At 64.9% G+C, this 21390-nt stretch overlaps 1 protein-coding gene across 2 annotated transcripts; it reads right to left on the bottom strand.

Annotated features, from left to right (window-relative positions):
* Positions 1–55: 55 nt before the first annotated feature.
* Positions 56–20933, bottom strand: TIMELESS (timeless circadian regulator). 2 transcript variants are annotated; one of them, XM_030554681.1, is made up of 30 exons: positions 20699–20933; positions 15293–15433; positions 14659–14812; positions 14002–14116; positions 13407–13469; positions 13064–13165; positions 12513–12668; positions 11911–12044; positions 10991–11078; positions 10527–10703; positions 10049–10266; positions 9542–9645; positions 9022–9191; positions 8515–8643; positions 7896–8047; positions 7613–7710; positions 7234–7357; positions 6602–6803; positions 6047–6198; positions 5541–5626; positions 5288–5411; positions 4839–4921; positions 4528–4670; positions 3680–3878; positions 3228–3296; positions 2746–2864; positions 1619–1811; positions 1398–1455; positions 1008–1090; positions 56–742 (listed from the first exon to the last, which is right to left on the bottom strand). In XM_030554681.1, the coding sequence occupies exons 2-30, from the start codon at positions 15387–15389 to the stop codon at positions 645–647; spliced, it is 3690 nt and encodes a 1229-aa protein (XP_030410541.1). In that variant the 5' UTR covers positions 15390–15433; positions 20699–20933; the 3' UTR covers positions 56–644. The 2 variants fall into 2 exon arrangements, with proteins under 2 accessions (XP_030410541.1, XP_030410542.1); XM_030554682.1 differs by lacking the exon at positions 20699–20933 and adding an exon at positions 15865–16256.
* Positions 20934–21390: the final 457 nt, after the last annotated feature.

Raw genomic sequence — 21390 nt, 5'->3', positions numbered from 1 at the left:
CTCCAGAACCCCGGAGTCCTGGCACGTGTGTGTACCCACACACACACACAAGAGGGAAAGTTGAGTCGGTTTAATTTTGGCCTTTGTCCCTTTGCAGTAACACAGCAAACAAAGCAGGGGTCGGGGGGGTTCACTCCTGCTGGAAGTCAAACGGGGCTGGGGGATGAGGAATGGGAATAAGGCCCCCCAGAACTCCCCCAGGCCGGGTGGCAAATGAGCCAGGGGGTGGGGGGCACATGGTGGGCCGCCCCTGCTCTGTTCAGCTATGACCTTTAACCCTGCCGACACCAGCAGCTGATGGGCAGGGGGGAGGGAGGCACCACCTTGTGGGTGACAGACACTTAAACCTTGGAACACAGAACCCAATTCAAACCGCATCACCCCCCTGGGGTTGGGGGGGAGTGACCACTCGGGGGGGGGGAGACGACTACAAGCAAAAGGAACGAGGAAGGGGCAGGGGCTGGCTTCTCAGTGTCCTCCCCCCACCCCATCTGTGGCCCCCTATGGCCTGGCCCCAGCGCTCTTCCCTCCGCCCCCGTTTGCATGTCCGAAGCAGCTGGGTTTCGCCAGCAGTGTGGAGGGGCCTTTGGGGGGGCCCAGGCCAAGGCAATGTGCAGGGGGTATGTGTGTCTGGCCACACTCCTTTAATCCTCCTCCTCCTCGATCCGCAGGCGCTTCCTCCAGCGGGGGGGCCGTGTCCCCTCCCCGGCCGAGCTGGGGTCCGGCAGAACTGGCACCTCAGCTGAAAGGGAGAACAGACGAGGGACCTCAGGGCTGAGTCCTCCACCCCCATCCTGGCTCAGCCCTCTCTGCCCCCCCCATACCCCCCTCCAGCTGAGGCCCACACTCAGCCCATCTTACGCAGACAGAGGCTATTTCCCCCCACCCTCCCGAGAGCAGGAGGCACCTGGGGCCCCACTTGGCTCTGCCCCAGGGAGCCCCAGGACAGCAGCTGCCACCAGCGCCAGTCAGGCTGCAGGGAGGAGCAGAGGGAGGCACTCACAGACCTCGGCTTTCGGGGTCCTCATCATCGTCGCTGTGGATCACGCGGCTCCGCTTGGGGCCCAGCTGCGGCTGGACAGGAGGGTCCCTGCAATGATGGGGGAAGGGATTAGGGGCACCCCCGACACCTAGCTCCCTGCCCCAGCCTAGCGCCCTATGAACACTAGGCCTCAGCTCCCCTGGGTGGGGCACCATTACCTGTTAGAGATGGGGAAACTGAGGCACAGAGGGGCAAGGACTTCCCAAGGCAGCAGGGAGTCAGAGGCAGGAGTTCTGGCTCCCAGTCCCACCTCGCTCCAATGCACCAGGCCCCACTCCTCCTCCCAGAGCCAGGGAAGGAACCTAGGAGTCCTGTGTGGGTGCAGAGCCTGAGAGGGTTACCACTCCTGACTCACCTCTCCAGATCAGCCCCTGGGGACACTGGTGGCTGCTTCGGGCCAGGTGTTTCCTCCTCTAAAATAGGACAAGAAAGTGAAAGCATCAGTGTGTGTGGGGATGAGGGGGGAAGGAAAGGACAACTGAGCAACACAACAGTCCCCCCACGCCCACCCCACTGCCCAGCCTGTCCACTGCCTCCTGGGGCAGCCTCCCAGGCCAACATCCCCCCATCGATCACCTGGCACGGCTGGGGTCCCTCTCTTCCTCCGGGCCAGCCGCAAGGTCTGCAGGGCCTGGGCTCTCTGCTCTGGGCCGGAATCCGGCCCACCCAGGCAGCCTTCCTCCCCCTCAGGCTCCTCCTGGGCGATGGAGGCAGCCGCGCGCCGGAGCTGTTTGGGGCTCAGCTTGGCCGGGATGCGCCAGAAGGATTCCTGCAGGGGGCGGGGAGTGTTAGTGCCAGGCAAAGCCTGAGGGGGGGGCGCTCATGTGTGTGTGGGGTGTCTCCCAGTCTTTGTGCCCACATCCCTGCCTCCCCACTACTTGGACTGGACTCCCCCTAAAAACATCCTTTCCTTTCCCCCCCAGGGCACATACCAGCCCCCCTCACAATGCAGCGTGCGCACGTGTGTGTGTGTGTGTGTGTGTGTGAGAGAGAGAGAGGCAGGCAGGGGAATGTTTTCTTTGAATACTATGTGGGTGCCTCAGTTTCCCCTATGCAGTTCGTAAGTCTCTAGGCAGTGGGATAAGGGGGTGGGATTGTTGCAGAGCCCTAGGGGGCCAGGGCGATTGTGTCTGCACAGAGAATGGCCGACACCCTGTCTCCTGATGGCCTGGGCCTCTCCCCTGCAAGGTGCCAACTGAAGGTGTTGGAGAACGAAGGGATCAGGTGCCTCCTGGCCGGGACAGAGACAAAGGCCAGAGGAGGGGCTGGAGGGGGTTTCAGTTCAGAGCTGGCTGGGGAAATGAAGGGGGCCCAGATGGGGCTCTGGCCTCCTCCCCCCAGGATGGACCTGAATGAGGGGTCCTGTTGTCTGTACCTGCAAGACCTGCCCTGGACCGTGTTCCTGTCGTCTAATAAACCTTCTGTGTTACTGGATGGCTGAGAGTCACGTCTGGCTGCGGAGTTGGGGGGCAGGGCCCCCTGGCTGCCCCAGGACCCCGCCCAGGCGGACTCACTGTGGGAAGCGCACGGAGGGGCAGGGGAGGCTGAATGCTCCCGGGTCAGACCCAGGAAGGTGAAGCCGTGTCAGCGCCTGGCCCTGGAGCCAGTCTGCTCCAAGAGAGGAGGTTCCCAGAGCCCTGCCTGGCTTCGTAGGGAGCAGTTCCCGAGCATCCCCCGGGGACTCTGTGATGGGGTGTAATTACCTGCTCATTAGCTGGGGCCCGAACCCCGACCTTCCGCAGCAACTTCTGGAACCCCTGGTTCTCCACGGCATCCTCGTTCTCCTCCAAAAGCGGCACCAAGGGCACAGACTGGGCAGTGCCTGAGGACAGGGGGCACTGTGAGGATGAACCCGCCCCGCGCATGGGAGCTGGGGGTCGGGGCTACAGTCGGAGGATCCTTCGAAACCGGGCAACGCCAGGTGGGGCCCACGTCAGCGCAGCATAGGGGAGATGCTCTTGGGGGCCAAGGAGGGGATCCATACGCACCTCACCCCTGCTGGTATTGGGGTGCCCCCAGGAGGGAACAGATCCCATACACGAGCCATCCCCTCGGGACCTCCCCTGTGGCACTGCTGCTCTCTGGAGCCCGGGGAGAAGCTGCCACCATCTCCCGAGCACGGTAGGGGCCATGCCCGGCACCTGCCACCCTCCCAGCCCCGATCCTGCCCCACCCCGGTACTAACCATCTTCCTCCCGGTCCTCGGCCGCTCGGTTGAGGCAGTTCTGAAGCCACAGCAAGGAGCCAGCCAGGCCTGTGGGCACAAGGGAGGGCGGAGGTGAGAGGTGGCCCCCAGGAACACACCGAGCTGGAGACTCACAAGTGGGCAGTGGGGCCTGGTCGGCCTTGGCCCAGAGCTCACGGGGCAGACGGGGCCTCTTTAAGGAGCCGTGGGGCTGCACTCTCTGGGGTTGGGGGGACAGTGCGGGCACAGGCCTTAACCTGTGTGTGTCTGGGCCAAGGAGCTGAGGCAGCTGGCATTCGCTGCCCCCCCATCCCACCCCCAACAGAGGCCCAGTGGTCCCCAGCCAAGCAACAGCCCGCGCATGCCCCACCCCACAGCTCCCCAGGCCAGCAGTAGGAGCTCATGGGTGCAGTCCCCACTGCTGCCACTGGGGGAGCCAGCATGCTCCTCACCTCCCTGCCTCAGACAGCGTGCCAGGCCCTGCACGTCCTGCTCCAGAGCCACCTGGTTCTCGCTGTCCTGCGCCCAGTGCCCCTCCACGGCCCTGTCGCCTGAGCCCCCTTCCTCCCAGGCCTCCTCCTCCTCGCTGTCGCTCTCCTCCTCTGCAGAGTCCTCTCGGCCAGCCACACCCCACAGGGATCTGTCCTCACTCTGGAAGGGATGGGAGCAACAGTAAAGTCATATGCTAAGAGCGGGGGGTGGGGGTCCTATGGTAAAGTCATATGCCTGGGCTCCATCGGGGGAGGAGGGGGGGAGCTGGGTAGGAGAGAGTGCCCAGCTCAAACTCATGGGTGCATCTGATCATAAAGGAGAAGGGTCCAGAAGGCTAGAGCTGGGTGAGGGGCGGAATTGGGAGCTAGGACTCCTGGGTTCTATCCCCAGCTCTGCCACAGATTCAACATCTGAGTCATGCCTCTCTCCCCACCCACGCCCTGCTCCGTGCCTCGGTTTCCCCATGTGTACAATTCGGAGCCCGCCCTCAGGACAGGGCATGGCTGGGGGTGGATCAGGGTCTATAAAGTGCTTGGGGACCTCTTCAGAGAAGCCAGCAAAGGCAACCACACCCATTTGGAAAGGGATCCCCAGGGCAGGGGGGCGCCTTCAGAGCCCCCCCCGCCATGGGCCTCAGCGCCACGGAAACATCCCACACAAACAGGAGGGGAATGGTTCTACACAGCCAGGTGAGCACGAAGACCTGGGTGCGAGGGGGAACCCAGGACTGGGGGGGGGGGAAATTACCCTCTGACCACCCCTCCCAGCAGGGGCAATGGGTTTGCACCCCCCCCAAACAGTGCAGTACCGTGTCAGGCAGGCCAGGCTTCCTCTTGCGTTTCTTGTACAGCTCCTTGCGCTCTGCCACCAGCCCCAGGCTCAGCAGCTTCTCCACGATGCGGGCTCTGGAGCGCTTGGCTGTGAGGTGCTTCATGATGTTACCCAGGATATCTGCCGGGGGCAGAGAGATTCTGCATCAGGCTGGAGAGCTCTTTTATTACACTGGGCGCAGAGATACGAGGGGGTGAGGAGGTTGATGAGTCCCAGCTGATCAGAGACCCGCCCCCTCGATCAATCTGCTCCCAGCCCCTGTTCTGCCTCCCGGGGTCCCCCACTCACCGTCTGCATCCTGGAACTCCTCGAAGAGCCGCTGCAGCTCCAGCTCCTGCTCCTCCGTCCACAGCACGAGACGCGTCCCCTTCCTGGGCCAGAACACAGGTGCTCAGGGGCAGGAGGGACTCCCAGTCCCCATGCCCCCCAACCACGGATCGCAATGCGCTGGGACAGGGAGGGACTCCCCCTGGTCACAGCACATCAGTGACACAGCCGAGAATGGAACCCAGGAGTCCTGGTTCCTAGTCCCCTCACCCCAGTGCCCACCTCCCCCGGATACCCCCCCTCCATGCAGAGAGCAAGGGATTTACTGTCCCTGCCACGCAGAGTCCCTGAGTCAAGGCCTAGGTTGTGCATGGACGCTGGGTTCTTTTCACTCTGAGGCCGGCTCGGGGCTCCCCTTTGGCCCCCCCAGCCCCTGCCGTTCAGCACCCGAGAGGCTCGGGGGCACCCACCTCTCCTGCGGGAAATCCCTCTCGCTCTCCGCCAGCCCCAGCCGCACCAGCTGCTTGACGACCTGCTTCTGGGTCCGGCCGGCTGCCCGCAGGTGTGTGAGGATGCTGCCGACGACATCCGTGCCTAGGGAGAGGCCAGGGTGCGGTTACAGAAAACGCCCCCACTCCCCTCTCAGAGCTGGGACAGAACCCAGGAGTCCTGGGAAGCTCCCCCAAACCCAGAGGCCCCAGCGGGTCAATCACAAGCTAGTACCTTCCACTCCCTTGTATTTCAGGTACAGTTCCCGCAGCTCCTCTTCCTCCTGTGGAGTCCACTTGGGGGCCCTCCGGGCACCAGAGCTGGGGGAAGCAGAGACCCGGTGAGGTGCTGCTGGAGTTGGAGACCCCTCCCTCCCTGGCTGGGACCCTGGGGCTCTAGCTGCCTGCAGCACGTGGGGTGGGGGAGGAGGGACGCCCTGCCCTAGGGTCACTATCCTGCAAACTGGCCTTAAATGGGGTGCCAGTGTCCCTCCCCCAAGAACCACCCCCGTGTGCAGGGTCTCCTGCGGATTGTGTGCAGCTGGTGTCAGGGTGCTGCCCCTGCCTTAGCAAAGCGTGCACTGTACCAGGGGAAGCAGAGCAACACTAGAGCAGCCCCAAGGCTGCTCTAAAGTACCAGCAGGCAGGGCCAAGAATACGGGTAACAGAGAGGGCTTAGACCCTTCACTCCTACCCATCCCAGGGCCTCCTTCAAGCCGGCAGCCTTCAGCCCAGACTCACCCCTCTCCTTCCTGCAGTGAGCCATAGCCCTCCGTCATCTCTCGCACGGTGGCCGTGCTCTTCCAGAACAGCAGCTCCACATAGACCTTCTTGTTGGTGGCTGCCAGGGCAAAGAACTTGCCCAAGATGTACTTGGCAAAGGTCACCAGCTCCTGGGACGGCGAGGGAGGTTAGAGGCCTGGCGGCGCCATCAACACCCCCCTTTCCCCAGCACCAAGCCGGGAACCTTTCTGGACTGAACACACGGGCCTGGACTGCTTGGGCCAACAGAGCAGCTCCACTGGGGGCAGCAGTAGCAGGGCTGTTATCTCCGCAGCTGGAGTGTAACAGGCTAGCACAGCGCAAGCGGCAGAGGGGAGAGGAAGGTTACGCACGGCATCATGGGGATTCTCTGCTTCCCCAGGTCTGCAGGGAGAAGGGCTTAGCATAGAGCAGCTCAAAAGGGAGTGTGGAGGTTGGAGGCCCCTCTCACCGGCACTGGCCGTTCGCTGCTGGCGACGCAGGCGTAGCCTGGTGAAGGGCGGGCACTGAGGCGGCTCCCCAGGGGCCCCTCACCTTGTAGGCCGTGGCCGAGGGGTCGCTGAGCAGGCGGCGGAAGATGCAGAAGACGGAGAGTTGGAAGAGCAGCGCCTCCATCTTGAGGTCGCAGGCAATGCGGTGCAGCATCTTGGCCACGCAGTGGTTGGTGTGGGCGCTGTTCTGCCGGTAGCCCCGGAGCAGCAGGACGTAGGCCTTGACCACGCTGGTGCTGGCAAACCTGGCCCCCCGCCAGCCCCCAATACACAGGTGAGCAAAGGATCATGGGACAGCTCAGCGGAGGGACAGGGTCCTTTCCCAGCCCACTCCCCCGGCTTAGCTTCCAAGAGGCAGAGATCAGCCTCCCTATATCGAATGGGGAAACCGAGGCACAGAGCAGGGAAACGACTTGCTCAAAGCCACACAGAGCCAGGAACAGAGCCCAGGAATCCTGCCTGCCCCTCACATGCCCTAGAGTCACCCTGCAGGGTGACAGCGCCTGCCAGCCAAAGATGTTCTGCCCAGCCCAGGGGCTCACTGCGCCCAGCGATAGGACCCAGGGCACCTCGACCTACATGGTAGGGGGCTTGTGAGCCCAGCTGGACTCCTGGAGAGAGGGTGTCCCAGCCCTGCTGCCCTGACCCGACCTCCTACCAGCGCGGCCCCCTCACCGTTTCAGATAATCCAGGAAGTTGAACTCTTTTTCTGACACCTGGACAGACGCCAATTCTTCCTCCACCTCCTCTTCCTCCTCCTCCTCCTCCCCCGGCTCCTCGACCTCAGGCGCCGCTTGGCCTGTGATGTCCAGACACCCTAGGATGACGGGGACCCGGCGCCAGCAGCACACACAGCCGGCTCCTTACCCCAGGGCTGCCCGCTCAGCACCCCACGGTGGGGCCTGCCCACGCCCAGCCCGGGCACTCAGGGGTGAATGGGGCCCCGGATGGGAAATGGCTGGATTGAGCCATCAGGCTGTGGGGGGGGGCACTGGGGTGATGGGAGAGGAGCCCCTCCAAATGACCCCCCCAATCCCCTGGCAAGGACACTCACGAGGAAGTGGAGCAAAGAGGATCTGTCTCAGCAGCTGGATCTCCTCCTCCAGGGCCGCCTGCGGGGAGCCGAACACATCCTGTTCGGGCCACACCTCCCTGGGAAGGGGACGCAGACAGGTCGGGCCGGGGCACTGGGGAAGCGAGAGGCCCCCGCGTGCCCCATTGGCCAGGGCTCCCCCAGGCCAGGGCACAGGGTCCCCATCGCCCCCCAGCACCAAGGACCGGGGGGGGGGAGGTGGGAACATCGCCCTGGTGACCCCCAGCGGGGCTGGTGGCAATACCTGGCAGAGCGGAGCAGAGTCAGGGCGGCCGGCGCCTGGCGGCCCAGCAGACTGTCCTGGATGCGCACCATGGCCTCTGCTCGCTGCTCCTCCACCGGGGTCTCCGAGGCAGCGTCGAAGGGAACCACGTCTTCCGGGAGGGGCTGAGCCCCCTGGCAGGGAAGTGGGGGGCAGGGGAGAGGCTGGGGTGATTCAGTGCCTGGCAGAGGGGCCAGATCCAGCCCTGTCCACGGAGGTACCACAGAACAGCACCATGTCCCACTGGAGGGTTGGCCCCAAGTAGGGGGGCACCAGCCCACTGAGCCCAGCCCCCCGAGAATGCCACCTACCTTCACTGAACCAGGCCCCCCAGGCTCAGCCCCCCCAGAACAGCACCCCCCCAGATTCAGCCCACCTTGGCCCCTGGGGACAGGCACCTGTCCTGCCCCACCAACACTATGGGGATACAGCTGCCGTTTCACGGTTGCCCCAGATGCCCATGCCTGGGGGGGGCCCCCACAGACTCCCTGCCACCTAGCGTGGCCCACTGGGCCTTTTCCCCTGGGAGCCACAGGCAGTGCCAACGTGGGGCAGCCCCGACCCAGACCCCGCAGGGACCCCAGGCGCGGCCCCCTCCTACCTGGGCGCAGGCGCTGAGCTGCTCTGCCAGGCTGGGCCACAGCTCCTCCAGCTCCTGGGGGGCGCAGGGCTGTGCAGGGGGGGCTGCCCGGCCGGCCCGGGGCTGCTTCTTCCTCCTCACCCTTTTGCTCTGCAGGGAGGAGACGGCGCGGTGAGAGGCCCCCCCGTGTTCCCCCCATACGGCTGGCAGACCCCAGGACCCAAGCCCCTGCCCCAAGGGGCACAGGAAGCCGAGCCTCTGGCGCCCCCCGCTGGCCACTAGGAGTGACTGCCAGGTAAAGGAGAGTTGGCGGCAGCTGGTGGGGAAATGTGGGGGCCGAGTACACACCCGGAGGGGAGAGAGGAGTTAGCATGGCCCTGGCTCAGATCAGGGGCACCTCCCTCTGTCCAAGGGGGGCAAATAACCAGGTGCCCCCACCCCAGGCACAACCCTCCCCGAAGCACCTCCCTCCAGCCCAGCCCACCCCCAAACACAACCCCCCCACAGCTCAGCCCAACCCCCAGCTACCTGCACCACCAGGTTGTTCCTGCCCCGGCAGAAGGCCTCCAGCATCTTGAGGAAGAGGTGGGTGGTCTCCACCAGGTCCCGCAGGAAGGAGTGGGGCTGGCGGCTCTCCTCGAACTTGCGGAAGAGAGCGAGGAAGAGCTCCCGGTACTCCATCAGGTAGAAGATGTTATCTGGGGGGTGGGGTGGGGTGGAGAGTGAGCAAGTGCCCTAGCCTGGCAGGGGACTGGCTGGCTTGGGGGAAGGGGGTAGGAGATGGGGCACCAGGCCTTTCTCCTCTAGGGGTGCCAGCTCCAATCCGGCCCCTGGGTGGGGACTGGCTGGCTCAGAGCAGTGGGGAATGGGGCCTGCCCTTGATCCAGCCCCAGGGCAGCCATGACCACGCTGCCCCATATCATAGCTGGGGGGCCCAGTACCAAGGGGCTGTGAGCCCCAGTTAAGTGCACCCTCCCCCGCTAGCTCCAAGGGGTGGGGGCGGGGGCTGAGTGCCCGGGGGGGAGGGGAAGGGGGCCCTTGCACTCACTCTTAATGATCTTGCTGCTGTCCCGCACGGCCTCGTCCGGGGAGCGATCCATCTCCTGTACCGTGGTCAGCAGCTCCCGGTAGGCCTTCAGGGCCAGGTGCATTCTGGGCACGGAGCAGAGGCTAGTCAGAGAGTGCCCTCCCCACCCCTTGGGCAGCCACGCTGGGCACCTAGCTCAGGTGTGTGTGTGAGGGGCAGGACGTGGCCCCCCTGGGGAGGGTAATGTGCAGGTGACAGGCAGAAGGTGAAGGGAGTCAACCAAGGACTCCTGGAGTTGAGAACTGGGGAAAGAACCCAGGCATCCTGGCTTCTAGCTCCACCCCCTTCTCTAAACCACTAGACATCCCCCCTCCCCTGCCCGAACGAGGGATAGAATCCAGGAGCCCTGGCTCCCAGCCCTCCCCAGCTCTAACCACTAAACCCCACTCCCTCCCTGCACTGGCCATTCCGGTTCCATTCAGCACCCCCCAGGCCCGGTGGAGAGGGGTGGCCGGGCCCCCTGCTCACCGCCTGGCCCACGACGTGGCCTCCTGCTTGTCCAGGAGCATGGCCTCGTAGTAGGCGGTGAGGTTCTGCTCGATGAAGTGGAAGGCGCGGACGCTGACCGTCTCAGACACCAGCTCGGGCCGGAAGTGCCGGCCGCGGTTGAAGGCCATGAAGAAGGCCACGGCCCACAGGTAGTAGGTCTCATCGTGCTGCTGGCTCTTCTCCCGGAGCAGCTGGTCCTGGGGAGCGCGTACAGGTTCAGGGGGGCAGCAGGGACCCTCTTGCCCAGCCCCCACCCTCCGAGACCCTCCCACGCTGCTCCAGGGGCGCTGATGGGATTGGAGCTAGTGATGCTGAATAGCCAACCCCTGAGCTGCCCCCCCAGGGCAGGGAAAGCTGCCCAGCCTGGGGTCAGAGGCTCCCCGCAGCGCAGCGCCTGCCCAGCAGCGGGGCCAGGACCGGGGGGCCCGGTGCTGCCACGACCGCTGCCTGCGCTCACCTTGACCAGGCGCATGAGGGGGTTGTAGCAGCTCTCCAGGAAGTCCCCGCAGAACTCCCGCAGGAAGAGGCGGACGTTGAGGGCCGAGCGCCGGCGGGGCTCTGCCTCCCGGGCCGGCTGCCGGCGCTTGGGGACCCGCCGTGGCTCCTTGCCCAGGTCGTGGCTGTGCTCCTTCAACTGCGGAGGGGGAGGAAGAGAGTGAGGAGAGGAACATCCCCCCCACCCCAGTCCCAATCGCTCTGTCATGGATCCACATGGATCTACGTCCCAGCCCCCAGGCACATGGGATCCAAACGGCCTCGGGCCACCGCGGAGCAGTCGGAACAGTCTCTGCTGCCTTCCTCCGGCCCTGCTTCTTCCTCAGCTCCCAAGGGAGAGCCCCCCATCCGTCACCCCCCCCACACCGTACACAGAGCTCCCCTCCCCCTGGTAAGGCCGGCCAGGCGTCAGGGGAAGGCACCTACGTTGTGCAGCCCCTTGTGGAACACAAGGTCCCTGTCGCCGATGGATTTCAGCCCCTGGACCACGTAGGAGCCGCCGAACCGGGAGTGCCTGGGGGGACAGAGGTTGGGGTGAGCCAGGTGTGTGTGGAGGAGGAAGATGAGCTGCAGTGCCCCCCCCAGAAGGCAGCAGCCTCTGGCACACAGGAGCCCGGTGTCCTCTGAACTGAGGGGCAGGACAAGGGTGGGTCAGAGCAGCTCTGGAACGGCTCAGTGCCCCTGCAGCCCCCTGCTACCCCCGCCCTGGGCTCCCCCATCCCCACAGCTCTGCTGGTGCCTCTCACTCCCGACCCACAGCCCCTGCTACCCCCGCCCTGGGCTCCCCCATCCCCACAGCTCTGCTGGTGCCTCTCACTCCCGACCCACAGCCCCTGCTACCCCCGCCCTGGGCTCCCCCATCCCCACAGCTCTGCTGGTGCCTCTCACTCCCGACCCACAGCCCCCTGCTACCCCCGCCCTGGGCTCCCCCATCCCCACAGCTCTGCTGGTGCCTCTCACTCCTGACCCACAGCCCCCTCCTACCCCCGCCCTGGGCTCCCCCATCCCCACAGCTCTGCTGGTGCCTCTCACTCCCGACCCACAGCCCCTGCTACCCCCGCCCTGGGCTCCCCCCATCCCCACAGCTCTGCTGGTGCCTCTCACTCGCGACCCACAGCCCCCTGCTACCCCCACCCTGGGCTCCCCCCGAAACTTGACCCACAGCCCCCTGCTAGCGGCTGCCCACTGCACAAACAGCCCACCTTGGAGACCTAGATGGCGTATGGAGCCCCAAACTCATGTGGCCCGGCCAGTGTTGAGCCCACTTCTCCGAGGGGAGGCACCTGATCCCCTAGCCTCCCTCCCCCTGCCCCAGGGAGCCTGCCCCAGCCGCAACCCCTGCTCACCTGCTCCCTCGCTGGAACGCCCGGCTCCTCCTCTCCGCCAGCTCCCCCTGCCGCAGCACCTCCAGGTCCCTCACGTCTGCCGCCTGCTCCTTGGCCGGGCGGGCCTGCCCCGTGGCCGCCAGCTGCTCCGGATCCTGCTGGGACAGCAGGCTGGTGACCTCCCCATCCTACAACACGGCCACTGGCCCGGGGGGCAGGGAGGGACCATGTATCCCAGCAGGCACCGCTCCACCGGCCGAGGGGGGGGGGAGGAGGAGGAAGGGCAACGTATCCCAGCTGGCACCACTCTACCAGGCTGGGGGGCAGGGTGAAGGCCCTGGGCCCTGCTGAGACCCCTTGTGGGTGGGGTGGCGAGGCCAGCAGCCAGGGGCTCCGTGCTGGGCCTCTTGGAGAGACACCAACACCCCCATGCACAAAGGTGTCGTCCCCCAGCCCCTTGGCATAACTGGCTGCTGTATGTTCTGCCCCCCAAAACAAACATGCATCGCTTTCCCCCCTGGATGTGGATTAATCCAGCCAGCTCCCAACCCAGGGGAGCAGCGGGGAGGACGGGGGGGAGGTGCCCTCCTGTCTCGGGCCCCCTGCTCCCCACCCGGGCTCACCTGGTCCCTGAACATCAGCGAGATGATCTCCAGCACGTGCAGGCTCCACTGCTGCTCGGCCGAGGAGCTGGCCAGGAACTTCAGCAGGTCGTCCATGCCGCTGACGTGTATGGCCCAGAGCACCCGGTCGTGGGTGCTGGCGTCGTCGTCCACGCTCTGGCACAAGGGGAGAGGTGTGGGGCTGAGCATGAGGCAGGGGCCCAGCGTCCAGCCTCCCCCTGGCTACCGCCCAGCCACCGAGGGGAGCCCACGCCACACAAGAGCAGAGCCTGGCTTTTCCCTGGGTCTCCCACCCTTCCCCAGGGCACGGCGTCCCAGCAGGGAGATCCCGGAACTCGCTGCCTCTCCCCCAAGCGGGGAGCGAGGGACGAGAACCGAATGCAAGAGATGACAAGCCCCCCCTAACCCTCCCAGGCTGCCTCCAGTAGGGGCAGCTCCCCCCAGCCCTCCTCCTCACGCCAGGCTGCTGGCCATTCGCCAGCCACACAGGGCAAGGAGATGGAGACCCCTCCCCTGCCCACCAGGGGGATCAGCCCCCGCCCCCCCATTACCTTGTCCTCCTCGGGGTCCGTGGGGATATGAAGCACGTTCCGCACCAGCAGCAGAATTCTCTCCACCAGCAGGTTGTCCTCTTCCTGCCTCTGCTCCCAGTCCTGGGGGGGGACGACACCAGTGAGAAAGCGACTGACGGAAAGTGATGGGCCCACGGAAACCTGCTGCCTCCCAGCTCATCTCGGTCCCCGGGGGCAGGTTTGGGGTCCACTCTACACGGCTGGGACTCCCACAGGGGCCTATGGGAATTAGGAACTTGACTCCCATGGCAACTAGCTGGGTGCTAAAGTCCCCTTGCCGCCCCCTCCCACCTCCTGCCCTGCATGCCAGGGCCACACTCACCAGCTGCAGCAGGTCGTAGAGCTTCTCGCTCAGCACCCCAAACACCTTCGCACTGGCGAACGCCTGGCGGGAGAACACAGCATTAGGGCAAGGGGCTGGCGCCGGGAGGAGAGCGTCCCCGGTGGCATGGGGCGGGAGGGGTATGGCCCTGGGATGCCGGGGGGGACACTGGCTGATGCAGAGGCAGCAGGGGGAGCTTAAGGACAGACAGGCCTTGTACCCGCCCCTCCGGCTCCAGGGTGCAGGCAGCCCTGGTAAAAGGCAGCCAGCTCTAGGGGGGAGCAGCCAGCCGGGGGCGGAGAAGAGCAATTTTCACTCCGGGCACCTGGACACGGATTTCCTGGTCATTCCAAAGTCCACGGGCCCCCTGCTCCTCCCGGTGGCATGAAGGGGGCATCCAAGGCTGGAAAGACCCATAGATCTCTGTGACCCAACTCATCCATTCAGCCCCATGTCAGATTGGGACAGGTGGCTACTTTTAACTAACAGGGCCACCTTGGCTCACCGCCCACTGGGATGTGGGCAGCTGCCCCCCTTCCCCACAGTCCTGTTATCGGGGGGGGGGGGAGGACCGGGGGGGAGGAGGCAGCCTCACCTCTTTGTAGGCCTGCAGGTAGGACACAACCTGCAGGAAGCAGTGCCGGGAGCCGGGGTCGCGCGGGACTTTGCCAAAGCAGAGCAGGGCTGGCTGGGTCAGGTTCACCATCAGCCTGTCGGGGGAGACGGAGGGAGGAAAACGACACACAGACATGGCAGGAGCCTCTGGCATCGTGAAGACCCTTCCCCCGGGGCGCAGCCACCCAGCTCTCGGGCGACTCCTCGCCAGATGCAGGATCCAGCAGAGTGCCCCCTGGAGGCCAACGAGCCTGCTGCACCCTTGGGCCACTAGCATCCGTTTAGATCCAGAGGTCCCAGGTTCAATCCCAGGGCTGTGGGTTCCGCTCCCAGCCCAGCCCATGGCACCGCCACCACCGGAGCTCCAGAACACAGACTGGGGCCACCAGCTCTGCTCCTCAGGACCCAGGCAACGCTCCCGCTTGGGGGAGACAGATTGTCCCAGACTGTGGAACTACCCGCCACAGGGTCCTACAGCTTCCTGCGTCTGCCTCCTCCGATGAGAGCCCAGAGCAGTATGGACACTGTAGCTACAAGACTCCTCCCCGCCCCCCGCCCGAAGAGATGCTAGCCACGTGGCTTGAGGGGACTGGGCGGAGAAGCCCAGAGGCTGGGAGTGGACGCCGTGGGGCTGTACCTGACAACAGCATCGAAGAGCAGCTTGTCCTGCAGGTATTGGGTGATGAGGGGCAGCAGGTCGTTCTGCAGGATCTGGGCCGCGCCCAGCTGCTGCCGGACGTCCCGTGTCTCATCCTCATAGCGCAGGTACCGGATCAAATCCTTCACGCTCTCTGGGGGAGGGGGGGAGCAGAGGGTGTGACCCCCAAGAGCACCCTGCCCAGCTTCTCTGCCCCACCCACGCAGAGTCCCGGCCCCACCCACACAAGCGACCGGTCTCCTCCCCCCCTAGAGCTGAGCGCATCCAAAGGGACCACATAGTGGCTGGGACAGAAGCCGCTTTGAAACATCCTTCAGGTGGGGCACTTCTCCCTTTGGGGTCAGGAAAAGGGCAGAGTTGGGGGTCGCTACCCTTTTAAGAAGCATCTCAAGCACCCAGTGAGGGGGAAAGGGTCAGTCAGCACCCCCCTACTGGGAAAAGCAAGGCACGGAGAGGAGAAGGGACTGGAACCCAGGAGTCTTGGGGAGCGGCTCCAAACCACCCATCCCCTCCTGGGTTGACTTGGTGAGCCGGGGATCTTTCCACCCAGGGACTGGTTCCCCACAGTCTCTCCTTCTGCCCCCCATTCTGGGCTGGCCCCTCACTGGCATACCCAAGCAGTCGGGTTCCTTGTGGTACACGTCCCCCTCCAAGTAGCCCAGGGCGCTGCACGTTGCCAGGAGCTCGCAGTTCATCATGTACAAGTCCATAAATCCCAGCCCGGCCGGAAGAGGGAGCGGACAGAGAGCGAAACCTGCAAGGACAGAGCCAGTAAGGCCTCCCACCACACCCCAGCACTGGAACCGCCAGCCCCACCCCTCGCGCCAGCACTTCGCACATCTACAGCACCAGCCACCCCAGGGTCTCCGAACCCTTCGCTAGCAGCCATGAGGGGTTGGGGGGGGGGATCACTCTCCCTCCATGACCAAGTGGGGAAACTGAGGCAAAGCAAGGTTAAGTGACATATCAAGGGTCATGCAGTGATCCAGGAACACAGCTCGTGAGTAGAACTCAAGAATCCCAACTCCCAACCCCCCCTGCCCCCAACCAACCACTAGATCCCACTCCCCTCCCAAGCCAGGGACAGAACCCAGGAGTGCTGGCTGCTGGCTCCTCTGCTCTAACCACTAGTCCCCGCTCCCCATGAACCCAGCAGCGAGAAGACCCCGCTGAGGGCGGAAGCACAGGCAGGCACTGGGGAGCTGCTGAGCGCTGGAATGAGCAGTGAGCGCGAGCCTGGGGGACCAGCCCCCGGCACCCATCTCTGGGGAGGAGCCCTCCCGCCACGACCCGGCTGCCGGCGGGGGAGTTGCTATGGAAGCAGCGCACGGTGCCCTGGAGACCAGGACAAAAGCAGCAGGCTCAGGTGGCCTGCTAAGCAACGCGGAGCCGGCTCCCTGGCAGATGGAGACACGTGACAGCTGGCGGGGAGAAGCGGGGTGGAAACCAGGACCGACCCCCCCTCTTCTCCCAAACATCAAGGATCCTTCAGTTTCCCACTCAGAGAGGTGCAGCCTGGGGAGCACAAGGCACTTGCAGCTCGTGCCATGCCACACCCAGCCTCTCTCCTCCCCATCTGCACCTCCGGCTTCCCCTAACCCCCCCACACGCTGGGGCCCAGCTGCAGAACCCCCGCCCCCAGGATAGGAGCGTCCCTACAGACACTGTTGGCAGCAGCCCAGTCACAGGGAAATTCACTCCCTGCCCCGGAGCACAGCATCTGACATTCCCCACAGCCCAGTGGTTCGGGGTCAGGACGCTTCCTGCTTCCTAGCCGGGTGCTACCGTGACACAGTGCCCCAGCAGAGGAAGCGACCCACCTAGGATCACACAAGGAGTCAAGGGAAGAACCCAGGAGTCCTGGCTCCCAGTTCCCTGCTCTGCCCACTCAACCCCTCACTCCCCGCCCAGAGCCGGGGGCCTGGCTATTAGCTACGTGTGTCACAACCAGGCTGTCCTTCTAATAGGCAAATTCAAACTAGCGACGAGGAGAGGCTGTTCCCCACTCCATCCCCAAAGCCACCGTGAGCCTGCGGAACTCTCAGCCACTGGAGATCACCGAGGTCGAGCACGGAGCAGGACGGGGCATTAAAAAACAGCCAAGAGCTTTGGCCAGGCTAGAAACTGTCCTGCTCCAGGGCACAATCCACCCACTGACTACCAGGGTCAGAAGGAAACGGCCCTTTGCACCTGCCCTCAGCGGAGACGGCATACCGGGCCAGATGGTCCCCCGGCTGATGCAGCCTGGCCAGGGCTGGTTTATACCCATCATCATCTCCCTTTGCTGAGCCCCAACCCAAGGCAGCCCCGACAGCGGGCAAGAGCGGCCAAGATTCAGGAGTGACACCCCCCCAGGGGAACAGCCCCCCCTTCGCTCCAGTACAGACGTGAATCTAAGGGCCCAGGAGGGAGGCAACCAGAGCGCTTGACCTCCAGAGCCAGGCTGGGCCGGCAGAAAAACTGCACCATCCAGAGCAGTGTTTGCTCCAGGATACCCCCCCCCCCCCGCCCCATGCCTCCTTTCCCTGCGACCCCCTTTCTGCTTCCAGCCCAGCCGGTTCCCCCGCCCCAGCGCACACTCACAGAACTGGTCGTCCCAGGTGCTCCACCAGTCCGCCCCCACCCGCCCTACAGATCTCGGCAGATGAACTCTGCTGCCGGCGTCCGCCCTAAAAAAGGCCTTGGCTTCCCCTCCCTCCTGCGCCCCCCACTCTGCAGCGCACCAGCACCACCCCCGGCAGCTGTCACATCACATAACTCACTTATGCAACTGCTCCACTTCTCCCAAGCACCACCCGAGCTAACCCATTTCCCAACCGCTGTCCGAGGGGGGCCAGGCTGGCCCGGGAGGGGCTGGCCAAGCTAAAGCGGGTCACTGTGTCAGGGAGCGGGGACACCCCCTCCCCACAGCTAGACAGTTTATATTTCACCCCCTGGCTGCGTGCACCTCAGCCTGATGCCCCATGCCGGGCCGGGCCGCGGCACCTAGCGCCCGAGGAGTCAGGCAAAAGGCACCAGTGCCAGCAAGAAGAGCTTTGGGAAGGGGAAAACCCAGCCGACCCCCCAGCAAGGGGATTTACACCCGCTTTAGGGGGCTGAAGTGAACACAGGTGGGAAGAGAACCCAGGAGTCCTGGCTCTCCTCCCCCACCCCGTTCTAGCCACTAGACTGGCCCCCCTTCCCCAATTAAATCACCCCGTGGGGCGGGCAGCCAGACAAGAAGTGGATGATGATCACCCGCCTCCTGCTTCAGTCTGAGCCCCAGAAGGCGGCTGAGACACCAGCCTGCCCCAGGCGCTCCCCTGGCCTGGAGCCTCACCAGCCTGCCCCAGCTCAAGGCCGGGGATTTCAGAGGTGCCCCCAGAAAGCCATGGCATCCTGCCCCCCACCCAGGGCCTCCAGCTCTTCCGACCCCCATGTGGAAGGGTTGGGCTGGTGCCAGGGCCCCACCAATCCCCCTGTTGGGAAAGGCAGCCTCAGTTTCCCCTAGTGGGCTGCTCCAAGGCCAGAGCTCTAGCTGAGGTGACGGCAGCTCCCAGGGACCTGACCCAACATTTCTAGTGGGGGAAAAGCAAAGTCGGATGAGGGGGTGGCGCCTCTAACATCTAGCTGGCCTCAGTTTCCACTTCCCCGCTTTGTCGACTACCCCTCAGCCCCCCACAAGCAGCCCTCCACTGCCTCGGGGCAGCAGCGAGGGGGGGATGATCGTGACAGACAGCACCTCTCGGCGATGCGGCGCTGTGTAAGGGACCTGGCGGGGATGGACGCTCTCCTCTCCTGCCCCCAGCCCCAGCCCGGCTCTGTTAACAGAGGCTGAAATAAATGGGTCACGAGGCGCAGCGTGAGGCCTGCCGAGCGCACGAGGCACCTGAGCCCAGGGACGCCACCGCCGCACATGGGCCTGGCTCCACGGCGCCTGGCCTGCTTGGCAACCCCCTCCCTGCCCCGTGAAACTGCCTCTCCCCGGGCCACATGAGACGGTGCCGAGGGGAGGGGGAACAGCAGCTCTGATCCGGGCCCCATCTCCACTGCCCCCCTCCCAGCTCCCTCCTCCACGAGAAAGCGTTGCGCTGGTTCGAAGCAGGTTAGTTAAACGGGCGCCAGCCACTGGAAGGAGGCTCTGGTTCCGGTCCAAGAGCCGCTTCCAGCCAAACCCTCTGGGGACACACTTCAGCCACACCGACACCGGAGTGCCCACCCGCCGGTTAAACGGAAGCGCTTTACACGGGTCCAGCTTCCCCAGGCAGCCAGGACCCCAGCCCCACGGGCAGCGGCTAGCCGGGGGAGCCATTCCTGAGGACAGCGAGAGGAGAAATTGCCGTTCTCGGAGGCCCGGCAACCTGGCAGCTCCAGGACATGCAGCAAACTGGGGGTCAGGAAGAAACTGCCCCTAGCAGCCCCACGACTGTCCCCTAGGGACTCCCTTGCAGCGGATCAAGGCGCTGGCTCCTTGATCTCATGGGGGCCAGGCAGTTTATACCCCCTATCCCTGATTATCCAGATGCCAGACCAGCCTTGCGGGGCTGAATTGAGGAGGCAGCTGTGTGTAAATCAGCTCCTTGTATTCACTCCCCTCCATCCCTCTCTCCAGGGCAGAGCTGCTGCCAGCGAAGTGGGGGGGCAGTGTCTGCAAACGGGCCTGGAGAGCAGGGACCCAGCACCCCAGACACCCAGGACCCACAGCTGGCCTGCTTCCAGCCCAGACAGAACCAGAACCAGGCCCAGCACTGCCAGGTTTATCCCCCCACTTCCTCGCATGCTCCCCAGCCTCTGGAATTTGCTGCTCCAACTGGCCGACATGCCTGTCTAGATGACCCCCCCCCGCCGAGGAGCCAGCGTGAGCTCTCACAGAGATCCCCGCTGCACAGGGCCCGGCGCGAAGGCTCAGGAACACGGCCCACTTCGAGCCATGGTGAGCGTCAGCCGGGCAGCACGGGGTGGCACCCAGGCGGGGTGAAGAGGACCCCAGGCGGGGTGAAGAGGACCCGACACGCCAGCCGAGTGGGGACACGTGCTTTGTGTGCCACGTGCCCTCGGCCCCAGAGATCCCAGCGCCGCTGGCTCGAGGGCCCTGGGATGCAGCTGGGAAACTCACACCCTCATCCAGCAGTGGAGAACTCGGGGTTCAGATTTTACAGGGCGGGTTTCCCCCCATCACAGCGCTGGAAAACCGGGGACTGGCTGGAAATCGTTACCTAGGTGTTCGCTATTGCTGGGGCCCTAAAACATCCCCGTCTCCCCGCAGGGCATGGGGCGTTCAACACCAGCAAAAGCCATGTGCAGCTGCAGGGTCTGGCTCCCAGATTGCCCCCCCCAACCCCATTGCTTGGGATTTACCCCCCCCCCCAACAACACTGTCCACTGCTAGGCACCGGCAGCCCACATGGCGGCCACCTACGCGCTCACAGGGGCACCCACCAGAAGGCAGCCACCTCTGGGGGGGAGGAGGGCAGCTGATGACCAGGCCGGGGGAGGGGGGGCGGAAAAATACGGCCCAGTTTTTGCCACTAGCACCTCGTGATCTGAATGCACCAATCCCTGGTTCAACACCCCCAAAAATCTCTGCCCAGACACACACCCCATAGTAACCCCTACAAAAAATAACACAGCATAGCCTTGCCCTGGGGACCCCCCCAAAGCCTGGCTCAGCCCGCCCACTGCCACCCCAGGAACCCCCAACCCCCCGCATCTCAGCTCAGCCCCCCCATCCGGAACCCCGCAAACCCCAGCTCAGCCCCCCCACCCCGGAAACCCCCCAAACCCCAACTTACCTCCCCGCTCCCACCCCAAACCCCATCACAGCCCCCCCAGCACCCCCCAACCCCCAGCACCCCCCATCTCAGCTCATACCCCCATCCGGAACCCCGCAAACCCCAGCTCAGCCCCCCAACCCCCAGCACCCCCCATCTCAGCTCATACCCCCCATCCGGAACCCCCCCAAATCCCGGCACAGCCCCCCCCCACTCCCACCCCAACCCCCCGGCTCAGCCCCCCCGCACGAGCCCCCCGCGCCCCCTACCCGACCCGGGCTCCCGCGGCGGCACCGAGCCTCGGTTGGCGCCGAAATCCTGCACGGCCTTAAAAGGGCAACAGCAGCCCCCCCCCCGGCATGTGCAAAGCGGAGCTGCGAGCCCCCCCGCTGGGAAAAGCAGCTGGTCCCCTCCAGGGGGGAAACTGAGGCACAGACAAGGGGAGGGGCGGCTCAGCTGGGGCTGTATGTCAGAGCCCGGGATAGAAGAACCCCGGAGTCCTGGGGCCCTCTCCCGCTCTAACCACTGGACCCCACTCCCCTCCCAGAGCTGGGAACAGAACCCAGGAGTCCTGCCCTCCCCGCGGGGGGGGGCGGCGCTCTGGATGTCCCCATCAGGGTCTCCCTTAGGTGGGGACCACAAACCGGGATAACGACACTGCCCCTTTTAAAAGCCGGCCCTGCCCCTCCCTCCTGAGGCCCAGCATGATGGAGCGAACCACCCCCGGAAGGGGGGTGAACGCACACCCCTACGCCAGGAATGGGCTGCTCCAGAGCCCCAGACAGGGTAACGCGCGTGGGGCGTGCAAGGAGGAGCGTGCCCGGGCAAGGGCGGTGCGTGTTGGGAGAGGTGAGTGTGCAGGAGGAGGTAAGTGTGAAAGGGGAAAGGTCTGTATGTGCAAGGTCTTTTACTGGGAAAGTTGACCGTGCAAGGGACATGTGCTGTGATAAGCGATTATGCG

This window comes from Gopherus evgoodei, chromosome 3 (genome assembly GCF_007399415.2).
Source record: "Gopherus evgoodei ecotype Sinaloan lineage chromosome 3, rGopEvg1_v1.p, whole genome shotgun sequence".
Taxonomy (NCBI): domain Eukaryota; kingdom Metazoa; phylum Chordata; order Testudines; family Testudinidae; genus Gopherus; species Gopherus evgoodei.
Note: the sequence above shows the minus strand (reverse complement) of the source record. Positions and strands in the feature narration are given on the sequence as shown.